The following is a 22,584-nucleotide window of genomic DNA, read 5'->3' as shown; positions in this document are numbered from 1 at the left end:
ATGTATATCATTTGTTAATAATAGTTATACTCTCATTTTTATCTTTAATATTCTGTTGCCGCCATGTATGTGTTTAACAATATTATTTAGATTGGTTTAATATAACAAAGATTGGGTTGTACATTATTGTACAGTATTTTGTTAAAATTGTGTATACATGTGCATATGTGATTTACTGCTTTATATTTTCCGCTGTGCAAAGTAGTTTATGGTTGAGATTCTTGGTTTGGTAGCGTCAGTGATTTTAAGACTCTAACCTAGACCCAAGGTCGTGGGAATTCAACAGGCGCAGGATGATTAGCATTCTCTAGCAGTGGCTGGTTAGAGGAGGTGGCATGGGTAGGCCACCAGACTGGATATTGTATGGAGACGATATTCTCCCATTGAGGTTTAGGACTCAGGGGTCATAGAGGATCGACAGTGGACACTATTGGAATTTCTAAGTTTAACTCATTAGAAATTCTTCCTGTACTATCTTATTTATTTCTTCCTACTTGTTTAATTACTTAACAAGTTATTTACTATGTAAATACTGAAAATAAACACAAGTACAGTATCAACATCTACATATCATCAACTGAAAGAAAACAAGCACACAAGTGACGCTGTTATTTTTGGACCAATGTCCACGGAAAAACCCAATGCGGGAAAACTGGTGCAGCTATTCGGAGGGTTTTATTATTATGAAGTTTTCAGAATACAACTAGGGTGCTAGAAATGGCTCTCCCAACAGAGAATGCCCTCGGCAGTAGTACCTCTCCTCGGAGATAGATATTCCGGCTGATTAATTACCGGATAAATGATCCCACAGCAACAACTGCAGCTCCCACTACTCTGCGTTACTCTGATAGGGACTGCGTCACCCTACCCGGCTCACCAACGCCAAGTCTGTCCCACGAAATCCTTCTAGCGCTGCATCTTGGCCCTACGTCAGCTCTGCTAGCCTCTGCGTCAGCTTTTGGAGCTTCTGCGTTAGCCCCTAGACCCTCTGTGTCTCACACGCTTGCCTCTCCTAGCTCTGCGCAGCTCCTGGCTGCCTCTGCATAGCACCCAGCTGCCTTTACATCAACCTCTCTGGGCTCTGCACTGTCTCTCTGGTGCCAACTCTGCCTCTTTGCTATGTATTCATTGCCCCTTGTTGCTGATCATTGATTCTATCTCTCTTAGCAAACCCCGCTCTAGAGAATAGAATGATTAATCACTATGGTGTGTTCTCCAACTGACCCTCAAGCCTCCTCTTATACTTTTCTCGTTGGTCCATCAACGATCGAGATTAAATCTATAATCAACGACTAAGATTAGATTTGGCTTGATCCATGACTTTTGGAACATTCTAACCCAGTTTTATATTAATATCCATTAATATTTTATTTTTCCTAAGTTTAGACTTAAGAATTCCATTAAAAATATTAATTATTTTAATATCTCCCAAACCGGTTAGAATCTGCCCAAACCATTTTTGGGTCTAGGAGATCTCATGTGCTTTAGCCTTTACACCAATTTTCATGGCTAGAGCACATCCGATGCTACCTCAAATCAACAAGCACAACAAAGATATCCCCTTTAGCAGGAGTGGAGTTATGGTGCTCAGGTCTACCAGGATGGACGAGGGGACATGACGCGTGTCATGGTGGGGTCACTAGCAGAGTGGCAAGCACTTTGGCACATGCGGGGTACCATATGTTATAGGGTGGTATGACAGGAGGAAGTGGTACACAAGACTGCACAAAGTCAGGGCGTAGCGTCCAGTGTTATATAGAGGGATGTGGCCTAATGCATACAAACCCAATTCTAGGCCATATCGCCCAGTGGTGTGTAGGGTTATGCAGTGAGGAGAAGTGGCCTGTAGAGGAGCATGGAGATGCATGGTGGTATACCACAACATGCCGATTTACACTGTGGGGTAGGAGTGACTCGCATTTCATTGAGGATGTGCGGGGAGTGACACAAGCAGGACACAGGATGGTATAACCATAGCCGAGGGTATCCAGTTGTGTACAGGGATAGGTTGTGGCGTACGGTGGTATGTCGAGGAGTGCGATGGTACTTGGTGGTATGCAGTGACACATGATGCAGTGCAACGGGCTCTTGGAGCGTTGCCTCTAGGGAGTCTTATGGACAGGGACAGTAGGTGTACCATTGGAAGCAACTCACCTAGGATCAATGAGGACATTGTTGAGCACTTGGGGACACCATGTTTAGTTGAGGCAGGGCCTCAAGGGGGTTATCAGCATATCCGAGGCCTAGAGAGGGTCATTCGTAGGATTACTCTTGAGTATTCCGACAGACTCTTGATCATACTCTTTAGGACATACCCACCCATCATCCTCTACTGTTACGTACAGTGGCAGAGGGTTTGGATGTTGCCCTTTGACACTCTCCATTCAGGCAGCAAGGCATGGGAGGCTCACCCTAGGCAGTTGGATGAGACACCGCGTGTCATGGGCTGAGAGGAGACTCTCTAGTTGAGACACTTGGTAGGTGCACGAGTTGACGGTTACAGGCTTAGGGATGGCATGGTTGATTGTCGAGGTAGCATATGTTCCACCCCTAGGCTCACACTTGGGGAGGTGACCAAGAGGGAGTTACATGGTGCTTTTTCAGCTGGACAACTCGAGGCGTTAGGTGAGCATGAGGTGCAGAGGATGGTAGTCCTTGTTGGCAGGATGATGCCTAGGCTTTTGGCAGTACCTGGGCACATCATCAGGAGCTGGGATAGTAGATCTCGTTGTGTGATTTGGCAGGCACAGAGCAGCTGGATATTCGTGGCACAGGTTCTTGATGCTCGGTGCCTACCTATTGGATACCTATAGGAGGCAGAGACAGGGCACAGAGGGTTCCCAACAGCTAGCAACATATCACAGCGGCAGACAGAGAGGATTGGGGATTGTGGACCTCTAGTATGGTTATGGGATCTAGGGATCCAGTGGATTGGTGGGATACTCTACTCCTCAATGAGCATGGTCGGGATAATAGGCAGACTAATTCATTCACAGGCGGACACATGGGGGATCACCGAAGCCCTCACCATAGGACGAGGCAGATTGTTCCTCAAGATTGGGGCTAGCCATGGAGTGATAGGCGTTGGCATTGTTGAGTCACTTTTCCAAGATTGGCCTAACCTCGATCATCGCATAGATTATGGCCGAGAGTTATGGGAGAGGAGGCTCTGGTACGAGCATGCTAGGTATTCAGTCATGGCTAGAGTGTCACTATGTCAGCATGATAGGTTCCTTTTGCGACGGGCAGGGGATTCTGGCATAATAGGGCTGAGCAGTTCAAGTAACCATAGAGGTGAGCTGGTTTCTATAGGGGAGGGTCATCCAGATCTTCCATTTGGTTTTAGTGATTCGTTGATGGTGTGGGGAACTTCATCAGTGTGGCAGGGTGATCGACAGGAGGATATCAGGGGAGGATCAGGTAGACGAGGGTTCAATCCCACCAGGATTGGATTACATCTTCAAGAGTTTACTCTTGTAGTGCATGAGATGGACTACTCAGTAGGGAAATTTCATGGGGAATTGGGCAGAGTCCTACATTATCATGATTCTCTACTTATTGCTAGTATGCCGAAGGCTTCTGGTACCTGTATCTGGTTGGATAACAAGTGGAGCAAGGTGTGCTTCACATTGATTAGGATGGCTTAGGACCTTGGTATCAAGGGATTCCTTCATGTCGGGACAGTGCTGAGATTGGGGATGACTCAATGGTACTTTTGGGACCCTGGTATTATTGGTGGTTACAGTGGTGATCAATAGTCAGAGAGGGCACTTGTTCAGATAATGCTTGAGAACAAGCAATTTTTGGCGGGGAGGGTTGTAATGTCCCTTCCTAAATTATTTTGGAACATGATTTATTTATACATTTTGGGGGCCAATTTTGGTGAAGACAGTGCCCATTTGATTTTTGATAGAAGACTTAGGAGTTAGAGGCAAGTTAGTTTTATTTTATTTTGTTTTGTTAACGATATGTGGGGACCACCCACATAAGAAATATGCACTCCCTAAGTCAATGATTTGAAATGCATGAGAGGGAATAAAAGGCGGGAAAAAAGGCTCCATGAAAGTTATAAAAGGAAGGCAACACACTTCATTTGGAATTCTTGGCTTATTGAATTTGATTTTGTTGCTCGAGCTGTTTAGCCGGGTGACTTCTTGTTTAGCAAGAGTTTTCCAAGCGGAGAACTCACCCTTTCTTCGGGGGACTTCGAGTGCCACCTAGAGAGTTTCATCCATTATAATCTAGAGGAGATTTGTAGAGAGATTTCCAGCAATTGTATTCAGTTCGCTCCATTAGTGCGTATTTTTGGAGGATGTAGTAGTGTATATAGTGTGGCCATTGCAACTACCGGAGGGCTATTGCTTGTCAGGAGAAATAAGGGAAGTATTGGTGGAGTTGATTTCTACCTTTCTGGAGTGTTTGAGGAGGATTTTGCTGGTGTATTGGCAGGCAGTGTGCTTCAACAGATTTGGAGGGCGTAGGGCCTTTTGGGGGTCGATTTTGGAAGGTCAAAACCAGGCCAAACCATTTCTGGGTTTTTTACAAGGACCCCAGATATAAATTTGCAGAATTTTTTGAGCACCAAAGGTGGGGTTTTCAGCTGTATCTTTGCAGCAGATAGTGCAAAATGGCTGGGCACTGTGCAGTGCCTTTTTGGGGGTCGATTTTGGAAGGTCAAAACCAGGCCAAACCATTTCTGGGGTGTTCTGGGTTTTTGACAAGGACCTCAGAAATAAAATTTCAGAATTGTTTGAGCACCGGAGGTTGGGTTTTCAGCTATATCTTTGTAGCAGACAATGCATATTTGCTAGGGCAGTGCAGAGCAGCAGTTGGACAGTTTTTGGGTTATCATTGCTTCACCTAGGCGTTGCTCTGCTTGCCAAAAAAGGCAAACCAAAGTGTGTTCCTTCCATATATTTGTACTCTTGCACCAGTTATAATAAAATGGCTCAGTTGCTTCCATATTTCTGATTGTTCTGGGTGTTTAAATTTTTTTTTATTTTTTATTTTTTGTGGTGTAAATTTGCTATTTGCTTGCATATCACTGTTTTTCCTATTTTGGAACATTACACAATGGATATTTTTTATTTAGAGCCTGCTATCTTAGTACAGTAATGTCTTTTTCAGCATTTGAAGCTGCACTTGTGGCCCTCCTCCCAGCAGATGGAATGCTAGCAGAGGTTAATGAAATTGGAGGGGGGGGGGGGGGGGGGGGGGCGAACTCAATAGTTGTGTTCCTCCCTTTCCTTTGACCTTTCATAGTTGCCCTTACTGATTGAGCCATGATTTTTATGAAATGAGGAAGAAACTGGACTAATGTAGGAAGCAAATTGAAGACTGGTGGAAATCCTCTTTCCTAGCACCGGGAATCCTTTCAACGTGGCACTAAAACCCTTAGCTGCACTCCAAAACTCCTTAACACTTTAACCTATTGAGTGAAATGACTGATAAATGAAGACAAGTCAATTTTTTAGACTCATGGGGTGCCTTTTCTGAGGAAACGCGTCCTAAATGTGGGACACATATAAGGAACACATTGGACACAAGTTTGGCATATGTCTTATCTAACGTGTCATCACAAATTTGTGTCCAACATGTGGGATCATGATGCAGAACCTGCTAGGGGCATGTTTGGTGACTTAGAAGATTACTATTTCTTGTGATCCAAATTGAATTTTCTTGTCCGCTCTCCCTCATCTCTTGTTCAAGATAGGGGCCAGTTGAATCCATCTGCACACAGGATGATATAAGTTGTGTGAGTCTTGAACCCTTTCCGTTGAAGCAATGCATGCAGATTCTTCAGCAAAACAAAAGATAAATGATACAAACATTACACAACGATTTATCCCAACCTAGCAAAACTTAGAGCCACACCTCTCTCTTCTTTATTGTATAAATTTCACTGCTCACGATACGATATGATATTCCATATCATCCAAAACCATAATCCCTTACCCCAGATTAGATTACGACCCTAATTCCTTAACGTGAATTATTTTGAATGGGATGAAAAACCATTGGCTGAAAAAGCATAGAATGGATGAAAAGTGGACTAAATTTTTTTCTCTAAGTCGATATTTGCCTCTGAACTCCCGATAAGGGGCCTGCTGGCTCCCCATGCCCTATCAGCTAGGTGGGTGAACAACCCCCGCCACGAACCCCCTTGTGCTAGGATGATACTAAGTCTACCTCCAAAGAATACAACACATTCAACAAATTCCTCCAATTATACATGAATGTAGACTTACCATATCTCCATTGTCAATCCTTCTAAATAGTGTCATGTAGGAATCTATTCAATTTGGGCAAGTCCCCCACTCCCACAAGTAAGGCCCTGTAACAATGACTATGTCAAAGGATAAGGGTTTTGTTGGTATGTGATATCTCGATTCTCTCCATGTTATTCATGTTTCCTTAACACAGTACCATTGGTCTGACCAAATGAACAACACCATTTTACCTTACCTTTTGGCCTGAAATCATGGGAGAACAAAGACAACCTATCCATGAATTTTCCATATCCAGATAGCACAGAATGGAATATCTCGTCCTGTTCTTCCTGAACTATCCTAAGAAAGCCAATTTGCAAACTGTTTCCAAACCTCCCAAATCTGCTTAAATTCCTTGTATCTTGAAATATTTGGAGCCCCAATGACATCACATAAGAAAACTTCCTGGAATCTTGTTAATATGGGTGATAAAGGATCCTGTGGGTGATAAGAGACTTCCATTTCATGTCGACTTCCAAGCTCGAAACCACCCACATTGTTGCCAAAATCATTCTTGGTGTATATACACCAATGAGAATGGGAAAACATTCTGTTTTGACATAGTAAAGAAGTGCCAGGGACTAGTCTCCCAACTTCCAAGTGCCATGCAGCTGGGTTATCATAAAGTTGGTGACTATGAAAAATTCAACTTTCTTTGATGTAATCAATGATCTAGTCATCCGTTGCAAGGATGATACAGATGACCTTTCATAATATGAGTGACTTTGCAGTACAAGTGATCTGGTTCCTTTGAATTAAAAAAAATGAAGTAATGGGAGGTTTTGATTTACAATGCTTTTCTACCAACATATTTATAGCTTGATCTGGTCACTCATCTGTTTCTGAGATTCACCTCTTTCATTTTTAATATAGTCAGAAATTAGAATCACTCATCTGTTTCTGAGATTCACCTCTTTCATTTTTAATATAGTCAGAAATTAGAATCACTCATCTGTTTCTGAGATTCACCTCTTTCATTTTTAATATAGTCAGAATCTTTTGCATGTTGAGAGAATTTTGATGAACTCAGTCAATTTAATAGAATGTTGTATATAGATGTAAAGATGGATATTGGACTTAAAATTATTGTCTTCAACTACTAAAGTGTACTGTCTGTATGATCGATTTTGTATTTTCCTTCTTTGAGATTACATATTTTATCAAAATGGTGCAAGGTTGCACTTATATAATTTGAGATCTTAGTTAAAAATTATGATAAAAACAATGCAATTCTGCTTTGCAATGTTGCAAACGTTTTGTTAACTAACGTATCTAGCAATTTATTTGGTTTTCAGGATCTTCCATACGAAGTTTTTCAGCCTCAAGCTTTGGAGCTTTGTGCAAGGGTTTGTATAATCTGCTTGAATTCAATATTTACTTGTAGAGTTATTGATTTTTGAGTGTTGGTTCTGTGCACAATAGAGTATGACCCAAGGATCAATTGCATCTTAGATGATAACACAAATAACCTTGCTTAAAAGTAAAACCCACTTCAATATCAGAGTGAAAACATATAACTTATTTTTCTTGTTGTTGGTATTCTAACATAGAAATAAAGTTGCAGTTGCACTGAGGAGCAAATTAGAAGTATACACAATTTGGAAGAAAATTGCATTCAAAATAGACACCTTCAACGGTCTCACATTTCTGCTAGATATAGTTCCTATGATTTTGATATTTCCTTCCACTATTGTCTGAGATTCATTACAGGTTTTGTTGATTAGTTTGTGAAGAAAAATGAGATCAACATTATGGCCTTTAATGATTGTTGTCATTAGAGTTATGTCTTGTCTTGTTAATGTATTTTGGATTGGTTTGATCAACAATATATTTTGTAAAGGGCCATGTTACGGCCCAAAATTAACCATCTTTTAAGGTCCTTAGGAGAGACTAAGGTAGTAACACACAGGACAAGTGTCCACTGTCACCTCGGCATGAGTTCCCACTCTTTAGGACAACTCCTACAAAGCCAAGGGAGGATTCCCTATACTAAATACCCTCCAACATAGGTTAATAGACCAGTGGAGTCTAGGAGTTAATTTTTAAGTCTGGCTAATATGGAAATGAGAAATTGGTTGCAGAAAAACAAAAAACTGGTAAGAAAAATGTCACTATAACTACAAGAAATAAATCTTTGAAATAGCACAAAGTTGAGCGTTAGAAGCCCTTACCAATTTAGAGATGAATACCTTGTTCTAATGAAAAATCAACTTGCTTTTTTGTAACTTTAGATCTATAAAAACATAGAAAAACATTGAAAACAACAAGCTAAACACCCTTAAGGGCCACCCACAACTATGTAAATACTCCTAAGAGTTGGATGTATGGGTGGTAATGTTAGGGAAATCAATGAATCAGTAAAAAGTTAAAACAGTGCAGTGCTAAAAATAAGTGAGTAAATTGAAAGATAATGCAATTCGGAAAAATGTTTACTTAAGGGCTCAAATCCCTAAGGGGTGAAAACTTGGATTTTATTTTTATGCAGAAATTTTTTTTCCAGCAAGTAGGAAAGTGTTTATCACTTATGTTAGTTTTTGTAGCATCGGAGGTGTTCTAGTCTCAAAACTTTGTGGAGAAGCTAAAACATAGGAGTTCTCCATAATTCAGAAATTGTTTCTGAAAATTCCACCTAGAAGTGTCTCAATTAGATTATTAGCCTATTTTTAATTATTTCCTAAGTCTAAACTTAGGAAAAGGGAATAATTAATCAGAACTAATTGAGATAAGGTGTGAATCATCTAGAAACTCACACGGATTGACTCCGAAAAGATCTTAGCCCTTGATTAAGTTTTAATCTTGGCCGTTGGAGTCCCAACAGAAGATTATAAAAAGAATTCGATGAGTAGATGGAGAACACAAACGCTTGAGATCGATTTCCTTGGACAGTTCGATTTTTTTAGAGAGCAACAACAGTTGCCGGAAGAGTTTGAGCCAGAGAAGGGAAGCAAAGACAGAGGGGAAGGGATAGTGATCTAGAGGAAGTTTTCTAGTTTCGGAGAGGCAACGTCAAGAGGCCGAGTTATTCCCAATGAGGCTGTGTAGAGGATTGTGCAAGCAACTTTAGAGGGCAATTTGATTTAGTTGTGGGTAAAATCGGTTTAGCTTCTAGAGGCCTGGAAAGTCTTCCCAAAGGCCGGAGAATAATATCCCGTTGCAGAGACAGGCAGAACGACTTGATCAAAGCCAGTTCTAGGCTAGATGTCCAAGGGTTTGCGCAAGCACTGTGCAAAAGCCAACATGAGGGGTCCAGGAGGACGAGTTTCTGTAGCGAAGTTGTGCTGGGGTTGCTTGTGGAGGAAGGTAAATTCCCTTAGATAATTTCGATCAGATTTTCTTGCTATGGATTGCTAGTTTTTGTGAAAAATCCTCAACAAGAATTCCTATTGCAGCAAACTGATGTTACTTCTCCTACTTGTTAATCTATGCAAGTTATTTACTGTGTGCTACGACAAATATCGAAGTAAATACTACTGCATCCTTCACTTAATTACATATTATGTGGAAACAAGAGATTGAGCAAGAAAGAAAATACAACACAATAGACACCGTTATTTTTGGACAAAAGTCCCCGGAAAAACCCAATGCGGGAAAACCGGTGCAGCAGCTCTGAGGGTTTTATATTATTAAGCAGTAGTTTCTGAATACAACTCTGGATGCCCTCTCGAAAATCCAGTTACATAGAAATACAATTGGAAGAGAAGAATTGTGAGATTACCTCACTCTACCCAGCAAATCCCAGTTGTTCCAACAGCTGAATCAACTGTCCCCAGCTACAACTATGTTGCCCCTGCGCAGTAACTGCGTGGGCCCTTTTGGCTCAACGTCAACTCCTCTAGTGTCTCTCTGCCTCTCTCTATTGCTATCCTGGGCTCTAGAGAAGATACTCCAACCCAACTATCCATGCCCCTCAACTACAAGAAATCTACTCGATTAGAATTTCCTTTTGAGAACTTCTCACTTCAAAAATTCGATCTCTTGATCTATCGATGTGTTTTCCAAATGACCCTGAAGCTCCCTTAAATAATCTTCTCGTTGACATTCAACAACGTAGATTAAAAGCTAATCAATGGATAATATCATTTTAGCTTGATCCTCGTCTTCTTCTAGAAGTTACACCCACAATTAGATTAATACCATTAATATTTTTAATTTCCTAAGTTTAGACTTAGGGTTCCATTAAAAAATATTAATTAATTTAATAAAATCGTTTTTGTGTGGAATTTCCCAAAACACTTTTTGGGTTCTTTGGAATACATGTGCCCAAGCCTCCCTGCAAAATTTGAGGCCTGAAGCACATCGATGCTACCCCAAATCAACACTCCCTCTTAGCGAGGAATGTGCTCTAGCAATATACGCTGCTGCATACTGCTCTAACTTTGAAGCATCGTTCTCTATGCTGCTGATGTCTGACCTGTTGTCCACCAACTACTGTGCTGCAGCTGTAACTGTACTGTTGCTGATATTGCCACTGTCAACACTGCATCCATACTACAACTCCCTCTCAAGTGCTGCATCTGTGATGCTGCTAGCACTACCAACTGCCACTGCACTGCAAACTATTGCTGCTACTCTATCAACAACAAAAAAACATCCAAAATTACTGAACTAACTATGTTTAGTATGATACCACCTGAATGTTGGAGGCTGACTGTCGCTAGTCTCTGCATTGACCCTCTGAATATGCTGCGCTACTGCTGACCTCTGTTCTGTGCCATTTGCAATGCTATCAACTCTGCTTTGCGCTGCTCAGACTCTGGTGCTCCTAGCCACTGCAACTGTCTCTCCGACACTCCTCGACACCATCCATCACTAGTCCATCTTGCTACTTCTGATCTGGGCTCCCGTAGCAAAGCATTGATCCAAGAGGTGGACTCTTCAAGGATCCACCCCATATGTATCTCTTTCAGACTACAACTCCAAATCAGTGCACCTCCCTCCTAGAGGTATCTCAGTTGTCATGGCAAACTCCTTCTCTTCGATCTTCGTGGGCGCAGCCTTCAGATCGTGTTTCTCATCCTTGTCCTTCTTCTTGAGAAGACGTTGAGTAGCGTAGTGACCCATCTCACCACCTCTGAAACACTTGATCTTCGAGATGTCTTTCTTACATCTCTGTTGCCCTTGTTGTCCCTTCAATGCAAGGGCTGCATTATCCTCCTCCTTGGTCCTCGACCCACTACTGCTGCTGCTTCTGTCAAGTTTGACCTTGACTAAGTCTCTCCTCCTCTCCTCATGTTTTAGAGCTGCCGACACTCCATTAACAAAATAATATGATTCTCCTTTTAACTCCTAAGTCTTTTACCAAAATTTGAGTGGGTCCCATAGCCTCCAAAATTGTTCTCAAAATTGTGGGAATTATTCTCGTTCCAAAATAATTTAGGAAGGGAAATTACATAAAATAAGAGATTTCATGGTTTTACATGCTAGTATTAATACTTGGAGTCTAACATTGTGTTTTCTTGTGAGTTCATGATCTACAATGTTGTAAGTTCGCATCTAATAAGCTCACTCCCTAAAGCACATTAATCTCACTAATTGAATTCTTAATAGATCTAAGAGTTCAACTGTTTCCATCATTTTAATCAGCATAAAAACCTTGGTGAATGGTATCCTCATTATTGTCATTCTTGTTTCATCGTTAATGTCCATTTATGAATGATAATTAAATTCTAAGTGTTCTTTACTTGGAGGCTTCTATTCTAAGTGATCATCTCCTAATATTGGCATATGATCATTGGAATTTACTTTGTTAAAATATCTTTGAAGATCTCTAATTATTTTGATTGTGGCATTGTCTTTAATAATCTTGCAATTGATATCTTGATTATTTGTAAATTAAGTTATTACGAGACTTTTGTACATCCCGTAGTTATTAAAATTTTGTGAGTATCTTCCGTATCAAGTTCACACTTGAATATTTGGCACATTCCTATGGTTAAGATTACCTTTTCATTTATCATTAACCACTGATAATTAAATTCTAAGTGTTATTTACTTGAAGGCATCTATTCTAAGTGATCATCTCCTAATACTGGCATAAGATCATTGGCATTTACTTTGTTAAAATATCTTTGAATATCTCTAATTATTTCGACTGTGGCATTGTCTTTCATAATCTTGCAATTGATATCTTGATTAATTGTAAATTAAGTTATTACGGGATTTTTGTACATCCTATAGTTATTTGTCTTTCATAATCTTGCAATTGATATCTTGATTAATTGTAAATTAAGTTATTATGGGATTTTTGTACATCCTATAGTTATTAAAATTTTGTGAGTATCTTCCATATCAAGTTCACACTTGAATATTTGGCACATTCCTATTATTAAGATTACCTTTTCATTTATCGTTAAGTACTCTTGTCATAAAGAGTATTGTTAAGTACTCTTGTCATAAAGAATAATCATAATTTAAGTACTTAAACATTAAGCAATCTTGACATAAGAAATCACTCACATTTCATGCATAAGCATCCTAGGCCTAACTGCACTAATAATTTACCTCCAAGCATAAGCATTGGTTGATAGATCTTTAGGGCCACCCTTTCTCACCTAGTTTGAGGGATTCAACACCTTTCTAGTGGTTAACACAGTGACCTTGCAGTCATCAGAGCTACAGTCTCTGCAGCATCAGAGGCACTGGGTGGTTGTAACACAGGGGGAGGTATTGTTAATCAACCCTCTGTTTGCTTTCCGTTGGCTTCCATCCTACAATCTACTCTAAAGATTGATCTCAAAACAGTTAAGAGATAGTTTCCATTAGACTATGCATATAATTTAAAAGTAACCAAGATCCTTGCATCTCACCTAGATCTTAGGATTTGCATCTCATATAAGTTAGTGAAGCATCTAAGCAGCGGTTGTCCATCTAGTGACTTGGTCTTAATTTATAATAAGCCAGAATTTTGACTTCATAAGGCATTGGTATCATTTGTAAATCTAATTAAATCCTTAAGTCTTTCTAAATTTAACCTAGTAGCTAGGCCACTCAACTGTGTCTCCCAGACAAGTTGGTTCCCAACTTTAACCAACTTGTCTTTCATCATCTTATTTCCATAGGGACTACCCCCCATAGTCTATTGTTGGGTTACAACTAGAACGGAGTGGGTGGGGATCACAGTAACAACCCCCACCCTGAGCCGTTGTCATGGTGCCTGTCTAATGTCTACATCATATTCTTGAATCTTTGAGACCCACCTAGATCTGGTTCCCAAGCAATTTGTTTGAGTTAAAATATCTTTCACAGCAGAGTGGGGGACAAATGCAATTATTCTAGAATATCCCACATAAACTCTAAATTGCTTTAAAGGACTTGACTAAGGCATAAGCTTGCTTCTCCATGGTGCTATACTTTAGCTCAGATCCTTGAAGGGTTCTACTCATAAAAGCAATACGTTGCTCAAACACTTCCTTGTTCTTTTGAAGCAACACTCCAACAATAGTATCTTCAGACGCAAAAGGGAAAATCAAAAACTCCAATGAATAATCAGGGCTCACAAGGACAGGTGCTCTAGCAATGTAATCCTTGATTTCCTGAAAACCTTTTCTTCCTTCACCCCCCAAACAAATTAAGCATCTTTATTTAAAAGGGTTTGAATGGGTTTAGCAATTTTAGCATAATTTGGAATGAATCTTCTAAGGAATTTGATCTTCCATAAAAAGGATTGAAGGGATTTAACATTGTGAGGCAAAGGAATCTTTTGAATGGCCTCAACTCTCTCAGGGTCAATCTTGATCCCATCCTTGGAAATGATGTGACCAAGCAACTTCCCTTCAGTCACTCCAAAAACATATTTATCTGGATTCAATGATATTCCATACTCTGTACACCTATAAAATTTTTTCCCTTAGATGGCCCACATGAGAAATTCCATCTTTAGAAAAAATAGTTAAGTAATCTTGATAAATCCCAATGAATTTCTTGATTGGACCCTTAAAAGCATAATCCATGGCTCTTTGAAAAGTTGCTCCAACATTAGTTAATCCAAAAGGCATCCTCAAATATTCAAAAGTACCTCATGGTGTGGTGAATGTTGTCTTATGTCTATCTTCCTTCTTCACCATGACTTGGTTATAACCTAAAAATCCATCTAATAAAGACATCATTCCAAATCCCGTTACCCTTTGTAATAAAGTCTCCATGTTAGGCAAAGGGTAATTATCCTTTTTACAAGCTAAATTAAGCTTTCGAAGATCCACACATAGTCTGATCGACCCATTCTTCTTCCTTACAATAACAAAGTTTGAACACCATGTGGAATGCCTAGTGTGAGCTATGATTCCATCTTGGAGCATCTTTTGCAACTCTTTATGCACCAAGGGGCTTATCTTAGGATTTATTTGCCTAAGTTTTTGCTTAAAGGGTTTGATATTCTCAGCCTTAAGAGGGATAGTATGTTCCATAACATCCTCCCTATATCTTTTTAACTCATATGAATGTAGGAATTTCCTATGTGTCAGAATAACCTAACATCCCCCCTTAAGAACAACTTGGGATAGGATTGAAAGATGTACAAATATGACACAATAGGAGAAGGAAGGAGGCATTAGAGCCTATCACCCCTTAGTGACAACCTCTTGAACTCCAACCATAAATCGAAGTTTAGTAAACTTCGCCTCTGTGAGAGCCTTTGTAAAGATGTCTACAACTTGATCGTCGGTTGAACAATATTGCACTTCAAGAACATGGTCATGAATGAGCTTTCTGATGAAGTGCATGTGTAGTTCAATGTGTTTGTTGTGCTGATGTTGGACTGGATCTTTGCATAGTTGAATGGCACTTTGATTATCACACCAAAGTGTAGTCGGATGTTGTTGCTAAAATCCAAACTCTGACAGGATCTGACGAAGCCACAGGGCTTCCTTACTAGCTTCTACGACGCCACGATACTTTTCTTCTACTGAAGAAAGAGAAATGGCACTTTGTTTCTTGCAAGCCCATGTAATATGTCTAGAACCAAGAGTGAACACATAACCTGCAGTAGACTTCTGATCATCAGGGTCACCAGTCCAATTGGAATTAGTGAAACCAACCAATAGAGGAGATGCTTCTGCACTGTAATGAATCCCAAACTGAACTGTACCTCGAACATAACGAAATATTCTTTTAGTTGCTTTCCAATGACTTTCATGTGGGTTTTGCATAAACCGAGCAATAAGGCCAACAACAAAGGAAAGGTCAGGACGGGTATGGGTCAGATACAAAAGTTTTCCTACAAGCTAACAGTATAAGGTAGCATCCACTTCAGGGGAAGTACAAGTGACTGAAAGGGAGAAGGGGCTGGCTTACAGTCTTCCATGTGAAAGTGGCGTAGAAGATCACATGCATACTTGGACTGGGAAAGGGAAATACCTTCCTTGGATTGCAAAACTTGAAGACCAAGAAAATAATGCAAGTGTCCTAAGTCTATCATTCCAAACTTCTTTTTAAGGTTGGACTTCACATAGTTTATAAGGTTGGGATCACTACCAGTAAGGATAAGATCATCAACATAAAGAACAAGAATGATAAGAGACTTACCCACTTTCTTGGGGTAGACAATATTGTCAGAATGACACCTAGAAAACCCAGTATCTAAAAGAAAGCTATCCATTTTGGCATACCAAGCCCAAGGGGCTTGTTTGAGACCATAAAGGGATTTCTTAAGCCGACATACAAGGCTGGAGTCTGTTTGTATAAAGCTAGGAGGTTGTTCCATTTAGATTTATTCATGCAAGTCCCCATGCAAGAAGGCAAATTTAATATCCATCTGATGGACTTCCCATTTGAAAGAGGTAGCAAGGGAAAGAACAAGGCAGATAGAGTTCATTTTGGCAATAGGGGAGAAGGTTTCTGTATAGTCAATGCTTTCAACTTGTGAAAAACCCTTAGCAACAAGACGAGCTTTATGTTTATCAACTTTTCCATCTAGTCCGAACTTGGTTCTGTAAACCCATTTGCATCTAACAAGTTTTCGTCCCTTTGGAAGAGGAACAAGATCCCATGTATCATTGCCAATAATGAACGATATTCCTCATTCATAGCTGCGTCCCAATCTGGATGGCCTGAAGCTTCTGCAAAGGTGTCAAGATCACAATTCGCTGAAGCTTGAGCCAGTAAAGAAGAGGCTCTATCAAACTGAGAATGTGTACGTCGTTGATCTGTAGGATCACCTGCAAGAGCACCTACTACATCCCGAGTAGCACGGATCCATTTTGGAAGTTGAGGAGCTGAAGGAGGATCCCGAGAAGGTGAGGGAGGATTGTCATCCTCGCTGTCATCATCTAAGAAGAAATATTTTCAGAAGTAGAAGGGATAGAGAGAGGTGGCACATCCGCCGAACTAGGCTCGTAGGCCAATATATTTTCAGCAAACTTTACATATCTTCTAATGATAACATTTTTGGATTTAGGTGGAAGAAGTCTATGTCCTTTGACATCTTTAGAATATCCAACAAGAGTACATTTTTCACTCTTAGGTTCTAAGGCTTTATGTTTCTCATCTGGAATATGAGCCCGTGCTTCACTTCCAAAAAGACGAAAGTGACTTACTTCTCATTTAATTGAGCTCCATGCTTCTTCTGGAGTGATATAAAACCTTAGTAGGAATGTGATTTACTATGTAATTTGCACAGTTAATTGCTTCTGCCAAAAAATTAAGACTAAGTCCTTTAGATTGAAGCATACAATTAGCCATTTCCTTTAAGGTGCGAGTCTTCCTTTCAGCTACACCATTTTGTTGTGGAGTATATGGAATAGTATGTTGCATTTCAATTCCATGCTCAGTGCAAAAGTTGATGAATTTGTTGTTAAAATATTCTCCGCCATTATCAGATCTTTTCTTAAAAATTTGATGTCCAGATTGTTTCTCAACAAAGGCCTTAAAGGCCAAGAACATGTTAAATAATTCACTCTTGAGTTTTAAGAAGTATACCGAAGTGCATCTGGAGAAATCATCAATGAAAGTTAAGAAATACTTGTAGCCAGAGAATGAAACAACTGGAAGTGGACCACATAAATCACTATGCACCAGCGATAAAGGGGCTGAGGTGTGCCAAGAGGCATGTTTTTCAAAATTATCCCGATGATGTTTTCTGAGTACACATCTGGAACAAACACCATCTCTGCAAGATACCATAGGAAGACCTGTCACCATATTTTCTTTACATAGATTTTGAAGGGAGCGATAGTTTAAGTGACCAAATCGCTCATGCCAAAGTTTGCTCACTTCATCATTATGAGCAACAAATACCGAGGGAAGAGTTGATGACCTAAAGTTGTTAAACTTATACAACCTTGTAGAATTATCAGCAATTCCAATAGCTAAAATCTGTCTAGGATCTCTTAGGTCCTTAATTACAACATCATGAGGTGAAAATTCAACAGTTTTACCTTCACTTGAATGAGTTATCCGATATACAGATAGAAGGTTGCGGGATAAGGTTGGAACACATAATACATCATAAAATTGACCATTGTCTAGATGAATAGTTCCAGTCCCTACAACACTAAGAGATCTATCGTCACCAACATATATATTTTTGGTCTTACAATCATTTAAAGAAGAAAACATGGCTTTGTTTTTGGCCATGTGATAAGACGCTCCAGAATCAATGAGCCACTCATGAAAATGAGAAGAAGAAGATACATTTAGTGCATAACCAGACTGAGATGCTTGACAACCACATGCATAAAGTGTTATTCCTGAAGATGAAGTTGAAGTTGAAGAGTGCTCCAAATGGATGTTATGCTTCTTCATTGCTTCTTCCAAGGCTTCCATCTTCTTAAAGCATTTGGATTCTAAGTGGCCATCTCGATTACAAAATTTGCAATGTCTATCAGTCTTCTTCCATTTGTTTTTATTTGCCTTATCATTTTGTTGAATTGATTTTTCATTTTGTTGAGACTGAAAGTGCTTAGGACCCTTGGTTGGTTTAGGACCATTCTTTTTAGGATGCTGATTCTTAGGATTCTTTGAACTTGGTTGCTGCTGGGCGGCTAAGGCTTTCTTAGAAGAGTTTTCAAGATTAAGAAGACCAAGATGTAAGAGTTTTTCTTGTTCTCTTATTAAAGAATGACAAAAGGCATCAAAAGATGGGGACTTGTAGGCTTGTCCTTAAGAAATAAAGGCTTCTCTAGTAGAATGGAAGGTGGAAACAAACACAGAGTAGGTTGGTCATAACTTAGTAAGAATGGAATAGATAAGGCTATCATCTTCTTTTTAACCTTAACAACTTCCAAGAGAAGTCTAAGGGTCTTGAACTTGGACAAAAAATCTTCAGTGGAAAAAAAATTATTGGGGTCCAATGTAAGCAACTCATTTTCGAGTTGATGGGCTCTAATTTTATTTTTAATTCCAAAAACTTTATTGAGTTGTTTCATTGCTTCATTAGGGGTATCAAGTTCTGTGATATGGAATCTAAGGTCTAGAGAAATAGACATCCCTATCAACCCACGTGCTTGATCTTGCTTATTTTCCCATTTGACTGCCTTATCTTCATCTTCAGGTTTAGTTTCTTGGCCTGAGGCTATTCTATAAAGACCTTTACTTCTAAGTAAATCCTCCATGTAGGACATCCATTGGAAGTAGTTGGTGCTGTCAAGAATAATTTGGAATGGACTTTCCATTTTAACAAAAAATGAGGTTGTAGATGCTGAAACTAAGTGTTCCAATGGAAAGATCCCGAAAAATTAAGGCGATTAAAAAAAACGGCTCTAAAAATGACTTCTGGATGAAGAAGTTATGGTTTTTTGAAGAATAGTTGTTAAAGATGCCGACGAAGTACGTGAATGTGCGGAAGTGAATGATAATGTTATATTTAAAAAAAATCCCCTCCCCTTCCAAACTTAATCTAATTAGCTCACTTTTAAAAAAAAAAATATGTGACCCACTTTTATAAATAAGTGAAAATCACTTTTATGGTACTTTATGAGCTACCCACTGAATTGTAACTTAAATAAAAGATAAAGAGACTTTAAAATTATAAGTGACTCACTTTTTATAATGGGTGAGGACACTTTTACATAATGTAACTTTAAAACATAAGTTACATGTGCTTTTTGAAAAAGTAACTCAACAAAAAGAAAGACTTGAACCCAAGACCTCTATTCTCATAAAGTAACTTGGACCAAGTGAGCTAGTTTGAAAGGATAATAATTTTTGGAAAAGAGGAAGGGTTTTTTTTTTTCTTTTTTTTTAGTCACTGAAGCTTTGGAGTGTGTGCTTACTTGAGAAAACCCTTTTTGCCTACAAAACAAAAAAACACACAACCCAAAATGGACATGCAAAAAAGACCAAACCTTACGGCTTGAAGTTAGATCTCGACGGAAACTAAATATTTTCCTCAATGTTTTTGATTTTTCGAGATCACACTAATGCGCGTCGGAAAATAGCATACGCATGGGAAAAATCCTTCTTTTCTGTTTTTGATTTGCCCAGATTGCACAGAGTCGTGGGGCAAAGAGCATACATAGAAATGAAAGGTATAGATCCGGTAATTAAAAACATAGAGATAAATAAACCGAAATAAACAAAGAGATAAATAAACCGAAATAAACAGAGAGATAAATAACTAAAACTGCAAAAAAAAGACTGTATACCTCCAGATCTTAAAAATGACGTAGCTAGGGCTATCAAAAACCTTTTCGCATGAAACAAAAGGCGTTCCTCATTGGAACAGATGCTCCTAACACAATAGAGAAGTCCTCTCGACCCGAAAGTGGTCAAAAATAGATAATTTAGGAAACGACATTCGGATGCAATTGTATCGGCTTCGGATTTGGATCACCAACGGATGCGGCCCTCAAATAGCTCTGATACCATGTAGGAATTTATAGGGTAAGTTCCCCAGATAGAACACCAAAGGGCACCGCTCACAAACAGATCACAGATCAATACACCAATATTCTTGATGTGTTAAAACCCTCAAAGAGGGAAACAATGCACAGCATGAGCCAATGTAACCACTTTAGGCAATTTATTAATGTAAAAGAAAGAAAATTTACATACGCTTCTCTCATGAACGACTTACAAATGACCTTCCATGCTTTTTAGATAGAAATCATGGACTAATCAGGTGTTAAGCCACGGATCAAGTGTCGATATAAGAGAATGAACCGTCGGATCACTACATGTCTAGAACATATCATGACCATCGGATTGTAAGTTACAACAATACATAGTAAAGAAACACACTTTACTTAACTCTACACTAGACTAAGTTATACTTAACTATTTCCTATTTGTCGGAATATCCTAACAATGAAAAGGGCAAAACATCCCTATATTCTTGAAGTAAATTTATCAAATTTTTGCTTTCCTCCTCAGTGGTACCCTTCCCTATCTTGATAATAATTGGATCGTGAGGGGTACCAGTGTTTACTTCAATGAATTCCCCTAGGTAAATTTTCTTATCCTCTTTTTTCTTCACAACATCGTGTCTATCGAACATTTTCTCCATGTCTACATGATCCATATGAGTGGGATTTGACACTACATTAAACTCCTCATAATTGCAACCCTTTTCTCTATAGCCAACTTTAAAATCAGAAAATTCCTCCATATTATTCAAAAATTGAATCACTTGGCTCTCATCATTAAAGACTTGTCAATGCTCAATACTATCAGGAACTGATGGACTAAAAATAACTTCCATCTCAAGCTGCAAGGTAGATGCAACAACATCCAGCTCATTAGCTTGTTTATTTCCTTCCCTAGGAATTGTTTGAAGATCTAATGCATCAAAATATTCCATATTGTCCCAAACAACACTTCGATACTTCTTCAATCTGTCATTCTTACAAGCAAATTGATTCTTCACTTGAAGAATGACTAAATCAGAATCCCCCTTGATACTAAGCATTATAATTTTTGAGTCTTTGTCCAACTGTAGACCCAACAATAAAGCTTCATATTTTGCTACATTGTTAGTTGAATCAAATTCCAATCTATCGGCAAACTTGAATATATGACCAAGGGGGGAGGTAAGGACAATTCCAGCACCCTTACCAAACTTTGAATGGGCACCATCAAAGTTCATATGCCAAATCCAATCCTTTTTACTTTCCATTTCCTTCTCCAAAGGAGCAATAGAGTTAGCCAAGATAGCATAATTTCCCAAGTCATCATATTCACATACAATTTCATTATAAGGCTTCTTAGGATTCTCCACATGATATTTTCTCTCCAATTCCCTATCCAATCTAACCATGATGCCCTCACTATTAGGCATGGTAGCATAACTTAGATCCATTTGCAAACTACCCCCTATATCAACTCCCCACTTTCTAGACAATAACATCCCCCAAGCATCAGGCACATCAATCACCACAATATCCATGGTGATCATAATATCAGGATGTACTGCCAAGTGGACTTGAAGATCCTTTATCAAACCACAAACTTCAATAATATTTGAATCCATAGCACAAAGGTTGTGTAATATCTAGAAATCCTCAAGTTCAACTGATTCATGACCTTCTTGGTCATGACACAAGATGATGCTCTAGAATCAAACATAAAATTGTGCAAAAGAAAACCATTGACCAACATAGTGATGAAAAAGGATTGTTGTTCTCTGTTATGGCTACACATATCACTACTTTGCAAAGTGATAAGGGAATTCTCATATCTATCCTTAGAAAGAATTGACATTTCTTTCACATGAGGTGCATCAATGGCTTTTAACAACTTAAACTTTTGGGAGGGAATCTTTAGGATTTCAGTCACAAGTACTAAAATCTTTGCATTGTTTATCCATCCTCCCAAGTCAATATTTAAACCAGATGTAGGTGGAGTGAAAATTTTAGGGGCATTTTGATTTCTCTCCTTATTCCTTTCCCTTTCTCTATCTTTGGCTATTTCTAAAATCTGCTTTGATGAAGGTTTTTCCCATACAACTCAGTGATCCTATCCAACTCTTCAAAGTTATTCACACTATGGGAAGATGGAGACTTATTATTTATCTTTTGGCTATTCTCCACAACTCCCATCCAATTTTCCATGGACAAATGATGCTCTTTGCCAACCACATTGATTTGTTCACTTGTCCCAACCATTCCTCCTTCTAAAATCCTTCTCACATAAGGACAAGTGTCTTCATCATGCATTTCATCACAAGGTCTACAATAGGGAATTGAATCATCAACTAAATTAGTAGACTCAAGTGGATTTGGTGGCCTATGCTCATTGGGAGGACCCCTCTTTTGCCATCTATAATTACCCTGATTTTGGATTCTCCCAACTTGATTCCTTTCCATGGCCACCAACCTATTTTGGATGGCATTCATTTGAGTAGTGTGATTTTCCTCCATAGTCTTAATGAGTTGGGTTAGTTCTT

The 22,584-nt window shown here is 39.1% G+C and overlaps 1 protein-coding gene across 2 annotated transcripts in view; it reads left to right on the top strand.

Annotated features, from left to right (window-relative positions):
- LOC149166414 (DNA replication factor CDC6B-like) overlaps positions 1-22,584 on the top strand; it is a 388,798-nt gene that overhangs the window by 189,060 nt on the left and 177,154 nt on the right. For both annotated transcript variants that reach the window (XM_089431340.1, XM_089431341.1), the window contains one exon: positions 7,565-7,615. In XM_089431340.1, coding sequence (XP_089287466.1) covers positions 7,565-7,615 — 51 coding nt within the window. The remainder of the gene's footprint in view (positions 1-7,564; positions 7,616-22,584) is intronic.

The sequence above is a fragment of the Pinus tabuliformis genome, chromosome 5_1 (assembly GCF_031772625.1).
Source record: "Pinus tabuliformis cultivar Carrire ecotype Pingquan chromosome 5_1, CPIR1, whole genome shotgun sequence".
NCBI classification, from domain to species: Eukaryota; Viridiplantae; Streptophyta; class Pinopsida; order Pinales; family Pinaceae; genus Pinus; species Pinus tabuliformis.
Note: the sequence above shows the minus strand (reverse complement) of the source record. Positions and strands in the feature narration are given on the sequence as shown.